Here is a 16,641-nt window from a genome sequence, read left to right on the forward strand (position 1 = left end):
CAGGTTTCACAAAGATTCTGACATTTACCAAGGTTTTCCTACAAACCGGATTCCAAAAAAGTTGGGACACTAAACAAATTGTGAATAAAAACTGAATGCAATGAAGTGGAGATGGCAAATGTCAATATTTTATTCGTAATAGAACATAGATGACAGATCAAAAGTTTAATCTGAGTAAATATAACATTTTAAAGGAGAAATATGTTGATTCAAAATTTCATGGCGTCAACAAATCCCAAAAAAGTTGGGAAAAGTAGCAATAAGTGGCTGGAAAAAGGAAACTGAGCATATAACGAACAGCTGGAAGACCAATTAACACTAATTAGGTCAATTGACAACATGATTGGGTATAAAAAGAGCTTCTCAGAGTGTCAGTGTCTCTCTGAAGCCAAGATGGTAAGAGGATCACCAATTCCACCATTGTTGCGCAGAAAGATAGTGCAGCAATACCAGAATGGTGTTACCCAGCGTAAAATAGCAAAGACTTTTAAGTTATCATCATCAACCGTGCTTAACATCATCAAAAGATTCAGAGAACCTGGAACAATCACTGTGCGTAAGGGTCAAGGCCGTAAAACTCTACAGGATGCTTGTGATCTCCGGGCCCTTAAACGTCACTGCACCTCAAACAGGAATGTCACTGTCAAGGAAATAACAGAATGGGCTCAGGAATACTTCCAGAAATCATTGTCAGTGAACACAATCCACCGTGCCATCCACCGTTGCCAGCTGAAACTCTACAGTGCAAAGAGGATGCCATTTCTAAGCAAGCTCCACAAGCTCAGACGTTTGCACTGGGCCAGGGGTCTTTTAAAATGGAGTGTGGCAAAATGGAAGACTGTTCTGTGGTCAGATGAGTCACGATTTGAAGTTCTTTATGGAACACTGGGACGCCATGTCATCCAGACCAGAGAGGACAAGGATAACCCAAGTTGTTATCAGCGCTCCGTTCAGAAGCCTGCATCACTGATGGTATGGGGTTGCATGAGTGCTTGTGGCATGGGCAGCTTGCATGTCTGGAAAGGCACCATTAATGCAGAGAACTATGTTCAGGTTCTAGAACAACATATGCTCCCATCTAGACGTCATCTCTTTCAGGAAAGACCCTGCATTTTTCAACAAGACCACATTCTTCAGCAATCACAACATCATGGCTACATAGAAGGATCCGGGTACTGAAATGGCCAGCCTGCAGTCCAGATCTTTCACCTATAGAGAACATTTGGCGCATCATAAAGAGGAAGGTGCGACAAAGAAGGCCCAAGACGATTGAACAGTTAGAGGCCTGTATTAGACATGAATGGGAGAGCATTCCTATTTCTAAACTTGAGAAACTGGTCTCCTCTGTACCCAGACGTCTGTTGAGTGTTGTAAGAAGAAGGGGGGATGCCACACAGTGGTAAAAATGGCCTTGTCCCAACTTTTTTGGGATTTGTTGACGCCATGAAATTTTTAATCAACATTCTTTAAAATGTTACATTTACTCAGATTAAACTTTTGATCTGTCATCTATGTTCTATTCCGAATAAAATATTGACATTTGCCATCTCCACATCATTGCATTCAGTTTTTATTCACAATTTGTTTAGTGTCCCAACTTTTTTTGGAATCCGGTTTGTATTTGGGATTTATACAATTTACAAGAACAATGGGATCCATCACTATACGATCATAGCTATGAATAATTCTGCGATGAATGAATGTGACTGTTAGGACCTTTCTCAATAACAAGATATTAGTGAATGAAGCCCATTGCAGTTAAAAGAACACATCTCTATGCACCAGCAGCTCACCTGATTTATTTAAAAGAACATTAAAGTATGCTTCAGAACATCTAAAGAAGCCAGATGAGGTACATTTGGAGTAAAAAGAAAGGAGTAGCATTTTATGAAAAGAACATCTTGCCAACTGTGAAGCAGGGGAATCTGTCATGCTTTGGGGTTGTGTTGCTGCCGGTGGCTTTGGCAATACTGCATGGCTGAAGGGCAGAATGGATACCACAAAACACAGCAAATCCTGGATGCAAAACTCAAACAATCTGTTTGCGAAATGCGGACCACATTTGGCTGAGGCAAGAGGAGAACTCGAGAAATTTGTGAATTTCCATCACGAGAAGGAGAGGAGCAGCTATATAGCGTGTAATAATGAAGAGGAGGACTTGGGATGTGGTCCTTCTCCCAAACTTTTAGTTACTACATAACTGAAGCCAAAAAGATGATGGATCCTACTATGACCCAAAACATACCTCATAATTGAGATTTAGATGTTTTTTTGTTTTTATAATATGAAAAACGTGTTGGTGCTCCATGTGCTGTTAAGTCAGCTGCAACCCACTAATGCATGAACCCTTCCTGAACAATCATGTGCACTGCGTCAAGATGCATTATCCAGCTGAAGGAAGCCACTGCCTTTAGGAATACCATAAGCATCACACTCCCCCCATCACCTTGTCCTTTATCCACAGTGCATGTTTGTGCCATCGCTTCCTCAGGTAAATGGTGCACACGTTCCCGGCCATGCACATAATGTAAAAGTAAACCAGACTCATCAGACCACTTTCTTTCATTGCTCCAAGGTCCAGTCCAGTTCCACAGTTAATTCTGTGCTGAGGTTTGTGAGTGTTCAGTCTTCAGCTAGTCACGCATGAATTTGAAAAGGGCCAGAGTGAGATACAGCACTTCCACAGTGAGGTAGATGTGCTATTCATGCATTGCTTATCTCACATCCAGCAGTGTGCCCCAAAGCTGCTCTGCAAGCACGCAAGGCTATTCAGTCGACAGTGCAAGCTTTTTTAACACATTTTGTACTTACTATAAAGGATTTGCCATACTTCTCAAGCTCTAAGCGATGTTTTTGTTAGCTTTGTTGAAGGTGCTATTGAAGAGTAACTGTAGCTTTTTTCAGAACAGTGTTTGCCTGCACACTGCAGCTGCCATCATATTCACAGAGATGCCGCAGAGATTGTGCTGAAGAGAACACTGAAGTGAAACTCGGGTGCTGTGGCAACAAGGATATACAGAAAAAGCAATTAAAGCATATTGTTGCCGCCGGAACAGAACCTCATATCTTCAAAATAGTAACTTTAGAGCAGAAGGAAGAACATTATTAACATTAACTAGAAGTTATTGCAAAAGGAAAGCTCAGTCAAAGTCCTTCATATTTTTTAAGTTTCTAAACTCCAAAGAAGTCTGGGGTTTGTAGAGCTCACAGGATCAGGGTTGGTTAATCACATCACATTGTAAGCGCACAAGTAATTACAAACCTGTAATGAAATAAGTAATGAAATGATATTCTGTATCTATTGATAAATGACCTGTTCCACCAGTAACCAATAGTTTGATTAAAGACAAAAAGTATTGGGACACGTACTCATTCATTCTTTATTTAGAAATCAAGTCTATTAAAAAGAGTTTATCCTTCTCTACTGTCTAAAGAAGACTTACCACTAGACTAGACTTTAAAGCATTGCTGTGAGCATTGGATTGCATTAGCGACAAGAGGGTTACTGAGGTCAGGATGTTGGATGTTGGACCACACATCACCCCCAACTTCCCCCCAACTCCCCAATACTGGATAGAGCACCATCATTCCAGAGAACACAGTTCCACTTCCCTCAATGCTGGGAAGCTTTTACACCCCTCTAGCCCACACCTGGCATTAAGCAATGTTGCCAATACGTTCATGTTTATCTGCTGATTGTCAGCAGTGGGTGCAACTTGCATGCCCAAAAACAACACAACTCCTAGCATGTAGTGCTGCTAGTTAGTTGGTTTACAGTTGGTTACAGTGACTGTAGCACATCCATACTGCACAACTGAACAGCCCATAACTGGTTCATGAATGAAAAAGGGACCACCACTTCTGTCCAGATACACACTCAGTGGACCACTCAGTAAAGCATTAATACCAACACCGTTGGTGTATATTAGACAATGGCGATTGTATCAGGCATATGAGAGCTGTTTTTTCCACCGGACTGCAGTATTGACACTAGTTCACATACACACAAATATCCAGTCAACCATGCTGAGCTCAGAAACGGACCAGTGCTGAGGGGCAACATGATGGCTGTCAAACTGAGCATTGGAAAGAGGCAATTAGTTTTGTTGTTGAAGGAATAACTCCATGTCCAACCAGTGTCCTCAGATGCAGTGACTAGTCCATTGTCTTACTGGTTCAGTTACTGCTGAAAGTAATGTAGAAAATCCATGCTGGGGAGCATTGCAGTTATTTATTTAAACAGTAGGGTGCGCTATTTCAATAAATTAACTGTCATGTAGAAAAAATTGTATAAGTGTACATGAAATATCATTATTCTGTGCATTATTTCATTCTGTGCCCTTATTGTAAAAAGTCAGAGACACTGCTTTAAACACTAATAATACAATTTTAAAATAAATTTGTTTTACATTATTATTATCAGTATTATTATTATTATTATTATTATTATTATCATTGTCAGTGTTTAATGGGCTTAAATGCTCCTTAAACCAAACCTGAACAATTCCCATGACAGAATAGTGCAGCAAAAATGATTAGGTAGGTGGGACGTGTCTATGTTACATCCAAAGTTCTCCAGAAGAACTTTGCCCAGAACCTCACACTGCCTCTGCCAGCTTGCCTTCTTCCTATACGCCCCATTCTGCTAAGCTGCATCCACTGCATCCACACGGATGTCCAAAGGAACACACACAGCTTGTCTAGTCCCTGTAGAGAAGTATTGCCAATACAATAGGATCTCTGCAAGTCTCTGCTAGATGCTAGGCATGGGCAAGAGGGATGTAACACCCACAGCATTGAGCTGTGGAGCAGTGGAACTGTGTTCTCTGAATGATGGGGCTCCATCCAATACTTTTGAGATGAGTTGGGGAGTTGATGCTCCAGAATCTAGTAGAAAGCCTTCCCATTGAATGAACAGGTGCCCCGATACTTTTGTCCTTATAGTGTATATCCCACCTCTTGGCAGGTGCCATTGTAACAAGATAATTGGTGTTATTCACTTCAAGTTATGGCTGATCAATGTAACTCCTCACTTGGTGGGAGCTTCATTTGCAACAGATGGCAGAAAGAAATGACAAGGCCTTGGAGTGACGTCTTTAAAAATGCCAATCGTGGTCTTTATCTGAACAAGTCTAAATTGACTTTGATTTCAAATATTGTGTGTGTGTGTGTGTGTGTGTTTACATGAGGGGGGGCCTCATGTAACACAACTCTGTAGCCACACTGCCCTCTCCTGGCCCAACACAGACATGGGACATGATTAATAACCGACTAACAGAAAGAATATTTGACATGTTTATATCAAATAAATTATATGTGATAAATAAAACTTCCCATATTTGTTTTTTTTCTGATTTGATTTTTTCTGACGGTGGTGTGAAGTGTTCAGAATGAACATGTGGTTGGCTTTTATCAAATGAAATCATGAGGACTATGTGAGAATTTGCCTGCAGTTTTCCTAAGCATATCTCCATTCACCTCCTTACTCGTCTGTTCTCCAGCGTCTGTCTCTTTCTGCCTGTTATTCATTTACTAAAGTAGTCCTTGAAAGAACACGTGAACTAGTTACTCACTCATGACTCATTCGCTTTGTTTGTGCAGTCGCTTTCCTGTCCATTGTTCACAGGTGAATTGAAGGCACTTCACACACACATGGGAGCTGTTGCTAATTTTGTATTGTTCGTTTTGTGGAATGGATTGGATGTGTAACTTTAGTGCAGAATCAGAAATCAGATTTGGTTCTATATATAATGGGTTTATTTTTTCCCCCTCTTTGGTTGGTTACATAACCCCAGTGCCTGCCACTGCAAATTAAACATTGTGTGTTCATCTGCCTTTCATTTGTGCTCCCTGTCATTATTATATACTTAATTTGCTATGGAACAGGTGGTAGGATGTTTAAACAGAGGTGTTCTGTTGTTCCCAGGTGCTCATGGTACAATTCAACAGGACACGTTTGACTAAGTGGCTTTGGATGGCTAGAAAGAGTCCTCGCAGGTGCTGGAGATGCTCTTTTCCACACTACCTTCAGCAGTTCTCACTCAGGGCTGTAAACTCAGGGCTCACACGCTTCTTTGTATTACCCAGCCAACATGCTTACTTGGGGCTTAAATGAGGCCCATGTTTAACCTCTCCTGGTCCCATCACTGACCCTGGTGGGACCCTTGTGGGCATTCAAATGTGGTGCCAACATGAAACCCATGGACAAACCTTTCTGATTCCCAGGTGGGCTAACCACACAGGCCCTGCATGGGTTGATACCCTATTTGTCTGAAAGTTTGTGAATGAGGTGTCTGATTAGTGTGTCTGATTATTTTTGGACATTTAATGTAAATAATCACTGTTTCCAGCAGTTGATAATAGTTAAAAAGTAAAAGAGGTACTATAACACAAGGGTGGAGATGTACCTGAGTAATTATGCGTAAGTATTATTTTACTATATAAAAACTACACCATTTACTCATAAATAATACACATACTTTAACAGTACATAGGTTACCGTACTATAATAAAAAAAAGCCAAGACCGGTGGCTGAACAAGACACATAAGCCCCAACTGCTCCCCAGGAACTGATATGGCTGCCCACCGCTCAGGGTGTGTAGTCTCATTGCCCTAATCACCAATGTGAGTGTGGGTTTACTACCCCTACCTCATAAATGGGTTAAGTGTGGAGGTTGAATTGCTGCACTCATTCAGTAAAATTGTAGATACAACTTGAGAAAATAGCATTATTTTTAATTTTAAAATAACTTATTTAAAAAAAAGGAGCAGCTCAGCTCTCATCTTTACCCTGCAGCTCTTTTAATGGCCACTAGAGGGCGTTGCCGAGTCTGCCAGTCAGTCAGACAGGCTGTGGAGAGAGGCATGAGGCATGCAGCAGTTTGGTCGTTGTCAGAAAACCAAAACTCGTGAGTCACTGATTTCTCTTATGAATGTTCTCTTATGAGCGTTTATGTCATGTTCATGGCAGGCTATGCTCCTCTAAAGGCGCTGCAGTTTGTAAATATGAAGGTCTGTGTTCTCAGTTCATGACTCAGCTGTTTGCTATTGCAACAAAAATGTAAACCTTTCCTTCCAGAGAAGTAAGGCAACCGTGTTAAAAGCCCACAGAGACAGAACTGCTCTAATCTACCATCTCAAGAACGGGGTTTTTCTCACCTCTGTCATTTTCTAATCATATTTTAGGGATCTGTGTTTGAATCTGGGTCTCTGCTCTGCTGTTCTCACATCTTGTGAAGGGCATACTTGTGAAGCTCTGTTGAGAAGGTTAGTAAATGAGTAGATCTTGGATTGAGGTCTGGGCAGTGCAGTTCAGTGGCCTGCATCTGGCTGCAGTTGCAGCCTAGGAATGTTTATTAGACTAGGAAAGGCTGCATAGCTGCTATCTGTTTAGTTCCTGTTTGCTTTGACTCTCAGCACCTCTTTCAATATTCTGTCCTTTGGGGAACTGGACCCACTATACACTATATGGTCAATAATATTGGGACATCTGCTCATTCATTGTTTCATTCAAGAGCTTATCCTGCTTTTATTGGAGGAACTGTCTCTACCATCCAGGAGAGGCTTTCTTTTACATTTCGGAGCATTTCAGTGAGGATTTGGTTGAATTCAGTGACAAGTGTTAGTGAGGTCAGCGTTATCCCCACCCCACCTCATCCCCAACTCTTCCCAAAAGTATTGACTGGAGCACCATTATTCCAGAGAACACAGTTCCACTGCTCCACTGATCAATAATGGGGGACTTTATACCCCTCTAGCCCACACATGGCTTTTGGCATTTGGCATGGTGCCAACAGGTTCATGTTTATCTGCTCCAGAGAGTCCTATTCTATTGGCAATACTTCTGTACAGGGACTAGAGAAGCTGTGTGCGTGTGTGTGTGTCCTTGCATGTTTGTGTCAGCATTGAGTGCAATTTAAAGTAGCTGAATGTATTCATTATTAGAAAGGCTGTCCACATACATTTGGACATCTTGTGCAGTGGCTTGAGAAACCATTGCATTGTGGGGCATTTAGGGAAGTGGTGCTGCCTAGATCTCACACATTCTCGAGAGAAGGCAGTGGTCTGGGAAGGATTTTCATAGGGGAATTGGCCTCATTGTAAGGAAAAATGTGGTGGGTGCTGGTAGGCTGGAGAAAGAGCCACCCTGTGACTACTGGAGAACAGAGACGTGTGTGTGTGTGTGTGTGTGTGTGTGTGTGTGTGTGTGTGTCTTGGAGAGCCTGTGTCTGATCATACTTTTCCACTGAGTCAGCCCTACCGGGAAGGCACTCCCTACCATTAGAGGGCCGACTGAAGCCCACTGCCAGCCTAGGACTGCCCACTGCCATCATCACTCTTTAATTATTTATTGTTGCTACTGGTCGTTTTGGTTGTTCATGAAGAAATCAGATTACTAATAAACCTAAAAGAGGATTAACAAGCTATTGATAGCCTTTCAGAGATTCCAGAATACATTATTAGGAAAGAATTTACAAAATATGTCTGTAAAGTTGTAATGGTTTGTAAATAACAGGTTATATGTTATATGCATTAGGGCTGGGTGGTATGACCAAAAATATTCATGACTGTATTTTTTTTGGTGGTTTCACTGTAGACAGAGAGAGAGAAGGAGGAGGAGGAGGGAGGGAGGGGTTAACAGACAGCGAGTTAGAAAAAGCTCTGCCTGTGTTCTGCAGGGCTGTGTCTGAAGTGTCTCACACGTCGCTGGCTGAGAGCTTGCATCTGCTGTCTGGAATCGCGGGTTTGCTTATAGTAACTGAATCCTCTCCGTCATCGCTGGTTTGCTGAGTAGTAAGCAGGTTTACTTGTAATCGGGCGGACGCAAAAACAGTAACTGGGAATGAGCCCATGTGTAGCCGCATTACGTTCCACAGAGAATGCTCGTGATGCCAGCAGATGCCCGTGCCAGCCAGCATTGCACTGAAGTGAAGTGAGCAGAGAGCAACTTGCCTGGAAAGAGCAAGGACAGTTGTGCTCTCTCGGGCTCCGGCTGCTAATGGCAGGCAGCATCCTCAACCTGCGATCCTCAGGTCATAGTGACCGCGTCTTTTATCCAGCATTGATGGCGATCTTTGACCGTTCCTTTGGTTTCTAAAGTAACTAGCACTGCAGCCATGAATCATATTATGTATGTAATATGGAAATGAGTGTGCTTTCATGGATAGACAACAGGTTTGTCTCATGTTTACATTGTGTTGTATAGCTTGTCATGAGCCGCAGCTGTTTTAACCCCGAAGACCCGTTGGGTAAACGTTTTTGTCGGCTTCCTGTGTAGTGATAAGCCATTACTCACTACTCCCTACACGGTTCTCTTGGAACTGAACACTTTCTCTCCCTCTCCTGATTGGACTGCCTTTACCTTGTGTGTGTGTGCTATTCCTAGACAGTGCCTGCTGTCGCTAGCAAGGCATTAGTCCTAAACATTTGTGCTGTTTGTGATGCATCCACAGTCCCAATCCAGTCCAGTGACTAAGGAACCAGGCATTTTTAATGTATCAGCCTGATCCTGTTCCGAACCTTTGATTTTGTTGTAGCAGAGTGCCCTCTGGTGTCCTTTAGTGCCATTACCAGCCATGCTCCTCAGCTGCCACCTGCCACAGTAACTTATTTTTGCTTTATTTAAACTGATAAGTGAGGTGACATTACCAGTTTGCAGCCAAAACTAAAGTTGGCTTCGAATTCTGACTCTTAGAGAGTGCCGCCATTACCGTGTGTACATTTTCAACAGCAGAACGTAACTGCTGCAAGTGGAATGGGAAGTTCAAGGCAGAGAAAAACTTTAGCTTAGTTCAGAGCCTTGTTATAAGTGTGATACAGCAACAGAACAGCAGTTAAAAGCAGTTGTTAGTTAATATGTCAGAAACGGATGATTGAAATCCCTCCTTCATAAAAAGCTGGTCTAGGTTCTGCCACTTTTCCCCATGCCTCAAAAACCACCCAGTTGGACTTGTGCAACGACATAGTTTCATTTCTAACCAGGCGAATGAAACTATCATGGAAACACTCTGTTTGGCCAGTGGGAGAACCACACTCCTTACTTTGGTTCTAAACCAGCACTGAACAGTGCAATCAGAAACGAAGGGAGGTGGCTAATGCATACATACTATACATACTATAAAAAGCTAATCATAGCTCATTCATTCATTTTTAATCTCAGTGTGACTGCTGATCTGAATGGTCAGTTAAGTCAGTCAGATATTTTATTAATATATTAAGATATGAAATTAAATAAAATTCTGGAGTCCACTAATAGGACAAGAGCTCAACAAATCATAAAACACAAACACAGTAACCCCCAGTGAGTAAGCCAAAGGCAACAGTGGCAAGAAGAAACTTCCTCAGAGCAGGAAGAAACCTTGGGAGACTCACAAGGGGGGTCCTCTTCTGGTCCCCTAGTCAAAATGACTTGATTGATTAAATTGATGAAAAAGAGATTATACATGGTAAAACAGCTTAAACAGTCATTAAAAATGTGCTACTGAAAATAATAAATCAGTTTAGAAATAAGCTCATTTATTTGGGGGTGGTATATCACAGCATAATGGTATACACACTGTCGACTAACCATTGCTGATTAATCAAGATGGTAGATTTTAATAGGCTAGGTAGTTCAACTTAGAATTTGCAACAGCCAACCCCACTTGGACCTGTAATCACTGAGCAAACCAACTCCTTTTTTAGAATTGTCATTAGAAAAGCACAACTCTGATCCAAGATCAGCCTCTTCTGCACTGATTTTCAGTGCTCTTAATAGTGAGCGCTACATTGCAGAGCTGTTACCACTTCCATTTACTCCCATCCATAGTGTGTAAAGCCATACGTGCAAAAGGAAGGGGAGAGGAGGAGAAGAGGTCTAGTCAAGAGCATGCTAGAGTTAAACATATTGCTGCACAACCCAAGTGCCCTCCCAGCCACCTGTCAGTCTCCTTCTCACCACACATTTGATTGGACAGCTCATTTTTAGTAAACCACTCCTCTGAAATAAATATTAGACCAGGTTTATCTCGATCACAAAGTGGTTTCGTCTGGGGATTCCTGTCGTTGGGCATGGGTTGTGTAGCTTCATGCATTTACATGGATATATAAGAAGTTTGTGGACATATTTGGATGACTGAGAAAGGGATTTAGCTTTCTACCAGTGCCTTTGGAGGGTATGCGAGAACATGGAACCATGTAAAGGCTTGTCTAAGAGGAACTGGAGCATAGTTGTTGCTGGCATAGAGCAAGACTGAGAGGCCTTATCTGTGGATTTCTGAATGTTCTTCTTTAAAGCTGAAATTGCACTGCACTGCCACCACAGTTCGAGCCTGTTCTGTATTAAAAGCAGAGTGAGAAATCCCCCGATCTTCCCAATGTCCAGAAAGAGAAAGAAAGAAAGAAGGGAAGAAGGAGAGGGAAAGTGGCTGAGAACAAACAGCAGAGGCTCTGCTCTCCTCTGTGGCTCCTCCCTCACATTCCCAGCCCCTCCCACCTTTCCCTTCTGTCTTGCTGTTTCCTGCTAGGGAAGGGTTGAAAGGCAGCACGCCAGGGCCAGAGACGGAGTGAGTAAGGCACACCAGACGCTCTGAAATTGCACAGCTACAGAGAGAAGCAGCAGCTGCAACCACAGCAAGCCTTCTACCAACAAACTCTGATCTGCGCAGGAGCTTTGCTCTACAAGACCTCCCTCTACCAGGTAAAGTCCTCTACACTAATCTTTAGACTATTTGTTTAGCTCGGTTCTACTTTCCCCACTCAACTTTCAGTCTATTAAAACTGAAAGTGTACCCTACACGGATTAGGAATGTACTTTGCCCTTTCCCTTTGGGTTCTTCTTGGCACTGCAGATAGCAAAGTTTAGCTGGCATGTGAGAGGCAGAGGTGGGGGTGTGTCATAAGAACATGTCTCGTTGCACCGTAAGGGATTGTCAGCACAGTGTGAAGTAAAATGGTAAAAATAGCCTACCACTGTTTCTCTTGACCGCAGGTTTGAGTATAGTGTATGTTTAACGTGTCAATACTACATACAGTCTTGGTCAATGCAGTTGCAGTCAAATGAGGACGTTCCAATGTACTTTGCACTGGAGGCTTCTAGTTTGGCTGCAAGTTGCCTTCAAGCATGAATATTTAAGGGTTTGGGGTTTTTGGTTAGCGTTAAGAAATTTTCAAGTCAAATGTTTTAACAACTTTTAGCAGCTTAGCATTCTTGCTTTACCTAGTTTTGTGTGGGAAGCGACACACCCTGCCAGAATTATGTAAATGATTTACGTGGGGCTGACAGGGTGTGGCACTGAAAGGAGGAATGGTGGGTTGATGGACAGATGGAGGAGGCAGAGGAGGAGGGAAGAAGTATATGAAGGAGGAGAAGTTGCAGTATATGAATGTCTATGTTTTGCCTTGAATCATTTCATAAACACCTTTATTTAGGCCTTCACGTGTCTCTGTGTCCCGACAAAATGGGAGTGCTCAAAACTTCAGCCCAGTTCAGAATGGTCTCATTTCTTCTCCTCTCCTCTCCTCTCCTCTCTTCATGCCTCTTATCCTCTCCTCTCTTCTCTTCATGCTTCTTCTCTTTTCCTCTCATGCCTCTTTTCTTCTCCTCTCTTAATGCCTCTTCTCTTCTTTCTTCATGCCTCTTCTCTTCTCTTCTCCTCGTGCCTCTTCTCTTCTCTTCTCCTCGTGCCTCTTCTCTTCTTTCTTCATGCCTCTTCTCTTCTCCTCGTGCCTCTTCTCTTCTTTCTTCATGCCTCTTCTCTTCTCCTCGTGCCTCTTCTCTTCTCCTTGTGTCTCTTCTCTTCTCTTCTCTTCTCCTCGTGCCTCTTCTCTTCTCCTTGTGTCTCTTCTCTTCTCTTCTCTTCTCCTCATGCCTCTTCTCTTCTCCTCTCTTTTCCTCGTGCCTCTTCTCTTCTCTTCGTGCCTCTTCTCCTCTCTGCTCCTCATGCCTCTTCTCTTCTCCTCTCTTCTCCTCGTGCCTCTTCTCTTCTCCTCATGCCTCTACTCTTCTCCTCTCTACTCCTCGTGCCTCTTCTCTTCTCCTCATGCCTCTTCTCTTCTCCTCTCTACTCCTCGTGCCTCTTCTCTTCTCCTCTCTTCTTCTCGTGCCTCTTCTCTTCTCCTCGTGCCTCTTCTCTTCTCCTCTCTACTCCTCGTGCCTTTTCTCTTCTCCTCTCTACTCCTCATGCCTCTTCTCTTCTCCTCTCTACTCCTCGTGCCTCTTCTCTTCTCCTCATGCCTCTTCTCTTCTCTTCTCTACTCCTCGTGCCTCTTCTCCTCTCTACTCTTCGTGCCTCTTCTCCTCTCTTCTCCTCGTGCCTCTTCTCTTCGCTTCATGCCTCTCCTCTCCTCTCTTCATGCCTCTTCTTTGCATGCCTCTTTTCCTCTCTTCTTCCTTCCATTCTTCTTCTGTTTTCTCTGTATTACTCCATTTCTCCCTTATTCTTTATTATATGCTCCTCTATTCTTTCTTTCTCCTTTTCTCCATACTTCTCCATTTCTCCACACTACTGTCCTTTCCAAACAGTCAAGCACCAGTCCTTGTAAAACCAAAAGCCAACGATGGAGACCCCGTCTCAGAAGCGCAGCAGCCGCAGTGGGGCGACCACCGTGCTCTCGCCCACCCGCATCACCCGGCTGCAAGAGAAGGAGGACCTGTGCAATTTGAATGATCGCCTGGCTGTTTACATCGACAAGGTGCGCTCTCTGGAGGTGGAGAATGCCGGGCTGAGGCTCCGCATCACCGAGTCTGAGACGGAGATCAGCCGGGAGATGAGCGGCATGAAGGCTGCGTACGAGACCGAGCTGGCCGACGCCCGCAAGACCCTGGACTCCGTGGCCAAGGAGAGAGCCCGGCTGCAGCTGGAGCTCAGCAAAGTGCGTGAGGACTACAAGGAGCTGAAGGCCAGGTAAGAAGCGAGATACACCACCAACTAGGGCTGCACAATGTGTCATTTTCATTATATATATATATATATATATATATATATACACACACACACACACACAGAAAAACAAATGCAATGCCATTTTTTTTATGTGCAGCCCTAACACAAACCCCACTTAACACCAAAATCCACCTTGGTCTACAGAAAAGCAAAGGCATGGTTTGCTGGAAATGCTCCTTTCACCTAAACCAACTACATTACAGCTACCCTATAAGCTCAGCTCTAGAGCGCCTCTTCACACAGTAGACTCTACAGCAGGGGTCATCAACATTTATTCTTGTTTAGGACTTTTACTACTGAAACACCCCAAATCCTGGTAATTAACTGATGAACTAAGTATGTTTTTAAAACAAAACTGGGCCGGATGCTGACAAGGACCACAATTGACCCCTGGTCTACAGCTTAAACCTGAACCTTGTCACATATTGGTTTCTGCTTTCATAGATTTCACAATCAGAATCCTTTTACAATCCAAGTTCACTTGTATGTCCCACAAATGTCCACGTCCCTGTGGAATTAATACATGCACTAGTACACACGAGTTAAAGCCTCATCATTTTCTGTAGTGTATTAAGGTGTTGGGAGGGGACTGTACACACACAATTAAAATGAGATTTTAAAAAATAATTTAAAAATTAAATTTTTTATGTTTATTTTTTTTTAAATTGTGAAGTTTATTAATTACAGTTACAGACATAACTTATATAATACAATATACATATCCACAGTATGTGATCTAAACTTTAACTTGAGTCAGTTTGTAAAATACAGATCCGACTGTTTCACTATTCCTGTATTTCAGAGAGATATGCATCTGCCATATTTAATATTGCACTGCTTGTGTAATGATTGTGTTTACTTCACATCCATTATTCATGTGTCTATAACTGCATTACACCTCAAATGACTAGGAAATGTTCCAGATCACAGCATCCGTTTCCTCAACGTAAAATGTCCAGACCTGAAAATAAGAGGCTAAATACACTCCTATATTGTCCTATGTTGTCTCGCATGCAACAGTGAACCGGAATTGAGGCAGGAATTCAGCACTCAAACACTGTGCCTCCGGTGCTCTAAATCTTACCTAATTTTTACACTGTGGTGTCGGCCGTGTATTTCCCAACACTTACATTTCACACCCAGCTTTCCCAAGATTGATTGCTGAGTTTTGCAGTGCGGTTAATGATAGGACTATTGCCTGCCAGGTAATACTGCACATACAGTGCACTACAAAGTCCATCCCACATTCCAGCACAACAGAAAAGTTGCGACCTCAGGTGTGCAAGGTATGCCGTCTTGTTGCCTTGTGGGGGTGTGTGAATCACAATGTAAGCAGAACCGTCTTTCCACACCCTCTCAGAGCTACCTGAGGGTGTTTACTTTTCTTTCTAGAGTAAAGATGAATTAAACCAACTCATCCGAAGCTTTCTCATGATCACTTTTTTCACTTTAGGTTTTCTGCAGGACTATGTCTTATCTTATACTTCAGGGCTGTCAGTGGCTCTCTGTTCAACATGATGAACCTGATTCAAATTTGCATGCTCAGTGAATCAGTGATTCATTTAAGGTTGAATAAAAAAACAAGGTAACCACATGTCACCGTAAAGCAATGTTCTGCAGTCCGAACCCTTTCCCTGAGGACGAGCCATTACCATACACATTGTCTTTGTGCTCATTAGGAAAAAAAAGAGAAAACCCACACCAGCAGGATCTAACGAATGCACAGTAAATGAAAGACCATTCATTTCTTGAAGGGCATAGAAACGGCAGCCCACAACTTCTCCAACCCACTGTGCAGGATTAATCACCAGCTACCAAAAACATTTGGTTAAAGGTATTGCTCAGTTAATACATGTAAAGACTATAGCCTAATGTTGTTTGTGTAATTGTACTCTCTTTATTTAAAGACTTGTTTTGTAGCTCTGATACATTTCAGAAAATATGCTGGAATACAGAAAATACAGAAGAGGGTTCAAAGGCTTTCTAGCAATACTGTAACTGTACAGTGCAGTAATACTCGCACCCATTGTGAACTGTGAAGGTACAGCACTGTTAGCTAGGTGCGAACATTTTTATGGAAATGCTGTCAGTAATTACGTCTTGGTTTTTCATTTCATTTGGTCAAAAACTAGAGGGCGCTTCTGAGTGAGTTAAAAATAGATGGATTCATTTATGAATAGGTAATCATTTCATAAATCCAAATGCCCCTTTGTTTGGATTGTACTACTGTCCTATTTTTAAACATTTTCATTCATTTATTTCATTTAGTCATTTGTTAAAAAGTAGCAGTGACTTCAAATGTACATTATATGGACAAAAGTATTGGGACACACTTCAATCATTGATTTCAGGTATTTCATTTAGTCCCATTGCCACAGGTGTATATATTAAATCACCTAACCATGCAGTCTGCCTTTACACGCATTAGTGAAAGAATAGGTGGTTCTAAAGAGCTCACTGAAATCCAGGGTGGGACTGTAACAGGATGCCACCATTGCAGCAAGTCAGTTTGTGAATTTTTTTTTCTTCTAGATATTCCACCATCAACTATGAGTAGTATTATTGAAAAGTGTTTAGCAACCACAGCAACCGAGTGCTGAGGAGAAGCATAGTGCATAAAAGTCACTGATGCTCTGAGTTCTAAACCTGCTGTTAGAGCTGCAGAGGAGGGGGGGCAACTCAGTATTAAAGTGTATGGATTTAGGATGGGGTGCCATA

The 16,641-nt window shown here is 42.5% G+C and overlaps 1 protein-coding gene across 2 annotated transcripts in view; it reads left to right on the top strand.

Annotated features, from left to right (window-relative positions):
• The first annotated feature begins 6,892 nt into the window (after window positions 1-6,892).
• The window catches only part of lmna (lamin A), a 36,969-nt gene continuing 27,220 nt past the window's right edge, over window positions 6,893-16,641 (top strand). Inside the window, exons 1-3 of one of the 2 annotated variants that reach the window (XM_072679508.1) lie at window positions 6,893-6,909; window positions 11,506-11,678; window positions 13,503-13,884. In XM_072679508.1, the coding sequence (XP_072535609.1) occupies window positions 13,538-13,884 (347 nt within the window). In that variant the 5' untranslated portion in view covers window positions 6,893-6,909; window positions 11,506-11,678; window positions 13,503-13,537. Of the gene's footprint in view, window positions 6,910-11,403; window positions 11,679-13,502; window positions 13,885-16,641 lie in introns of those variants that run through there. The other variant, XM_072679507.1, reaches the window with a different exon arrangement.

Source organism: Salminus brasiliensis, chromosome 5, assembly GCF_030463535.1.
Source record: "Salminus brasiliensis chromosome 5, fSalBra1.hap2, whole genome shotgun sequence".
Taxonomy (NCBI): Eukaryota; Metazoa; Chordata; class Actinopteri; order Characiformes; family Bryconidae; genus Salminus; species Salminus brasiliensis.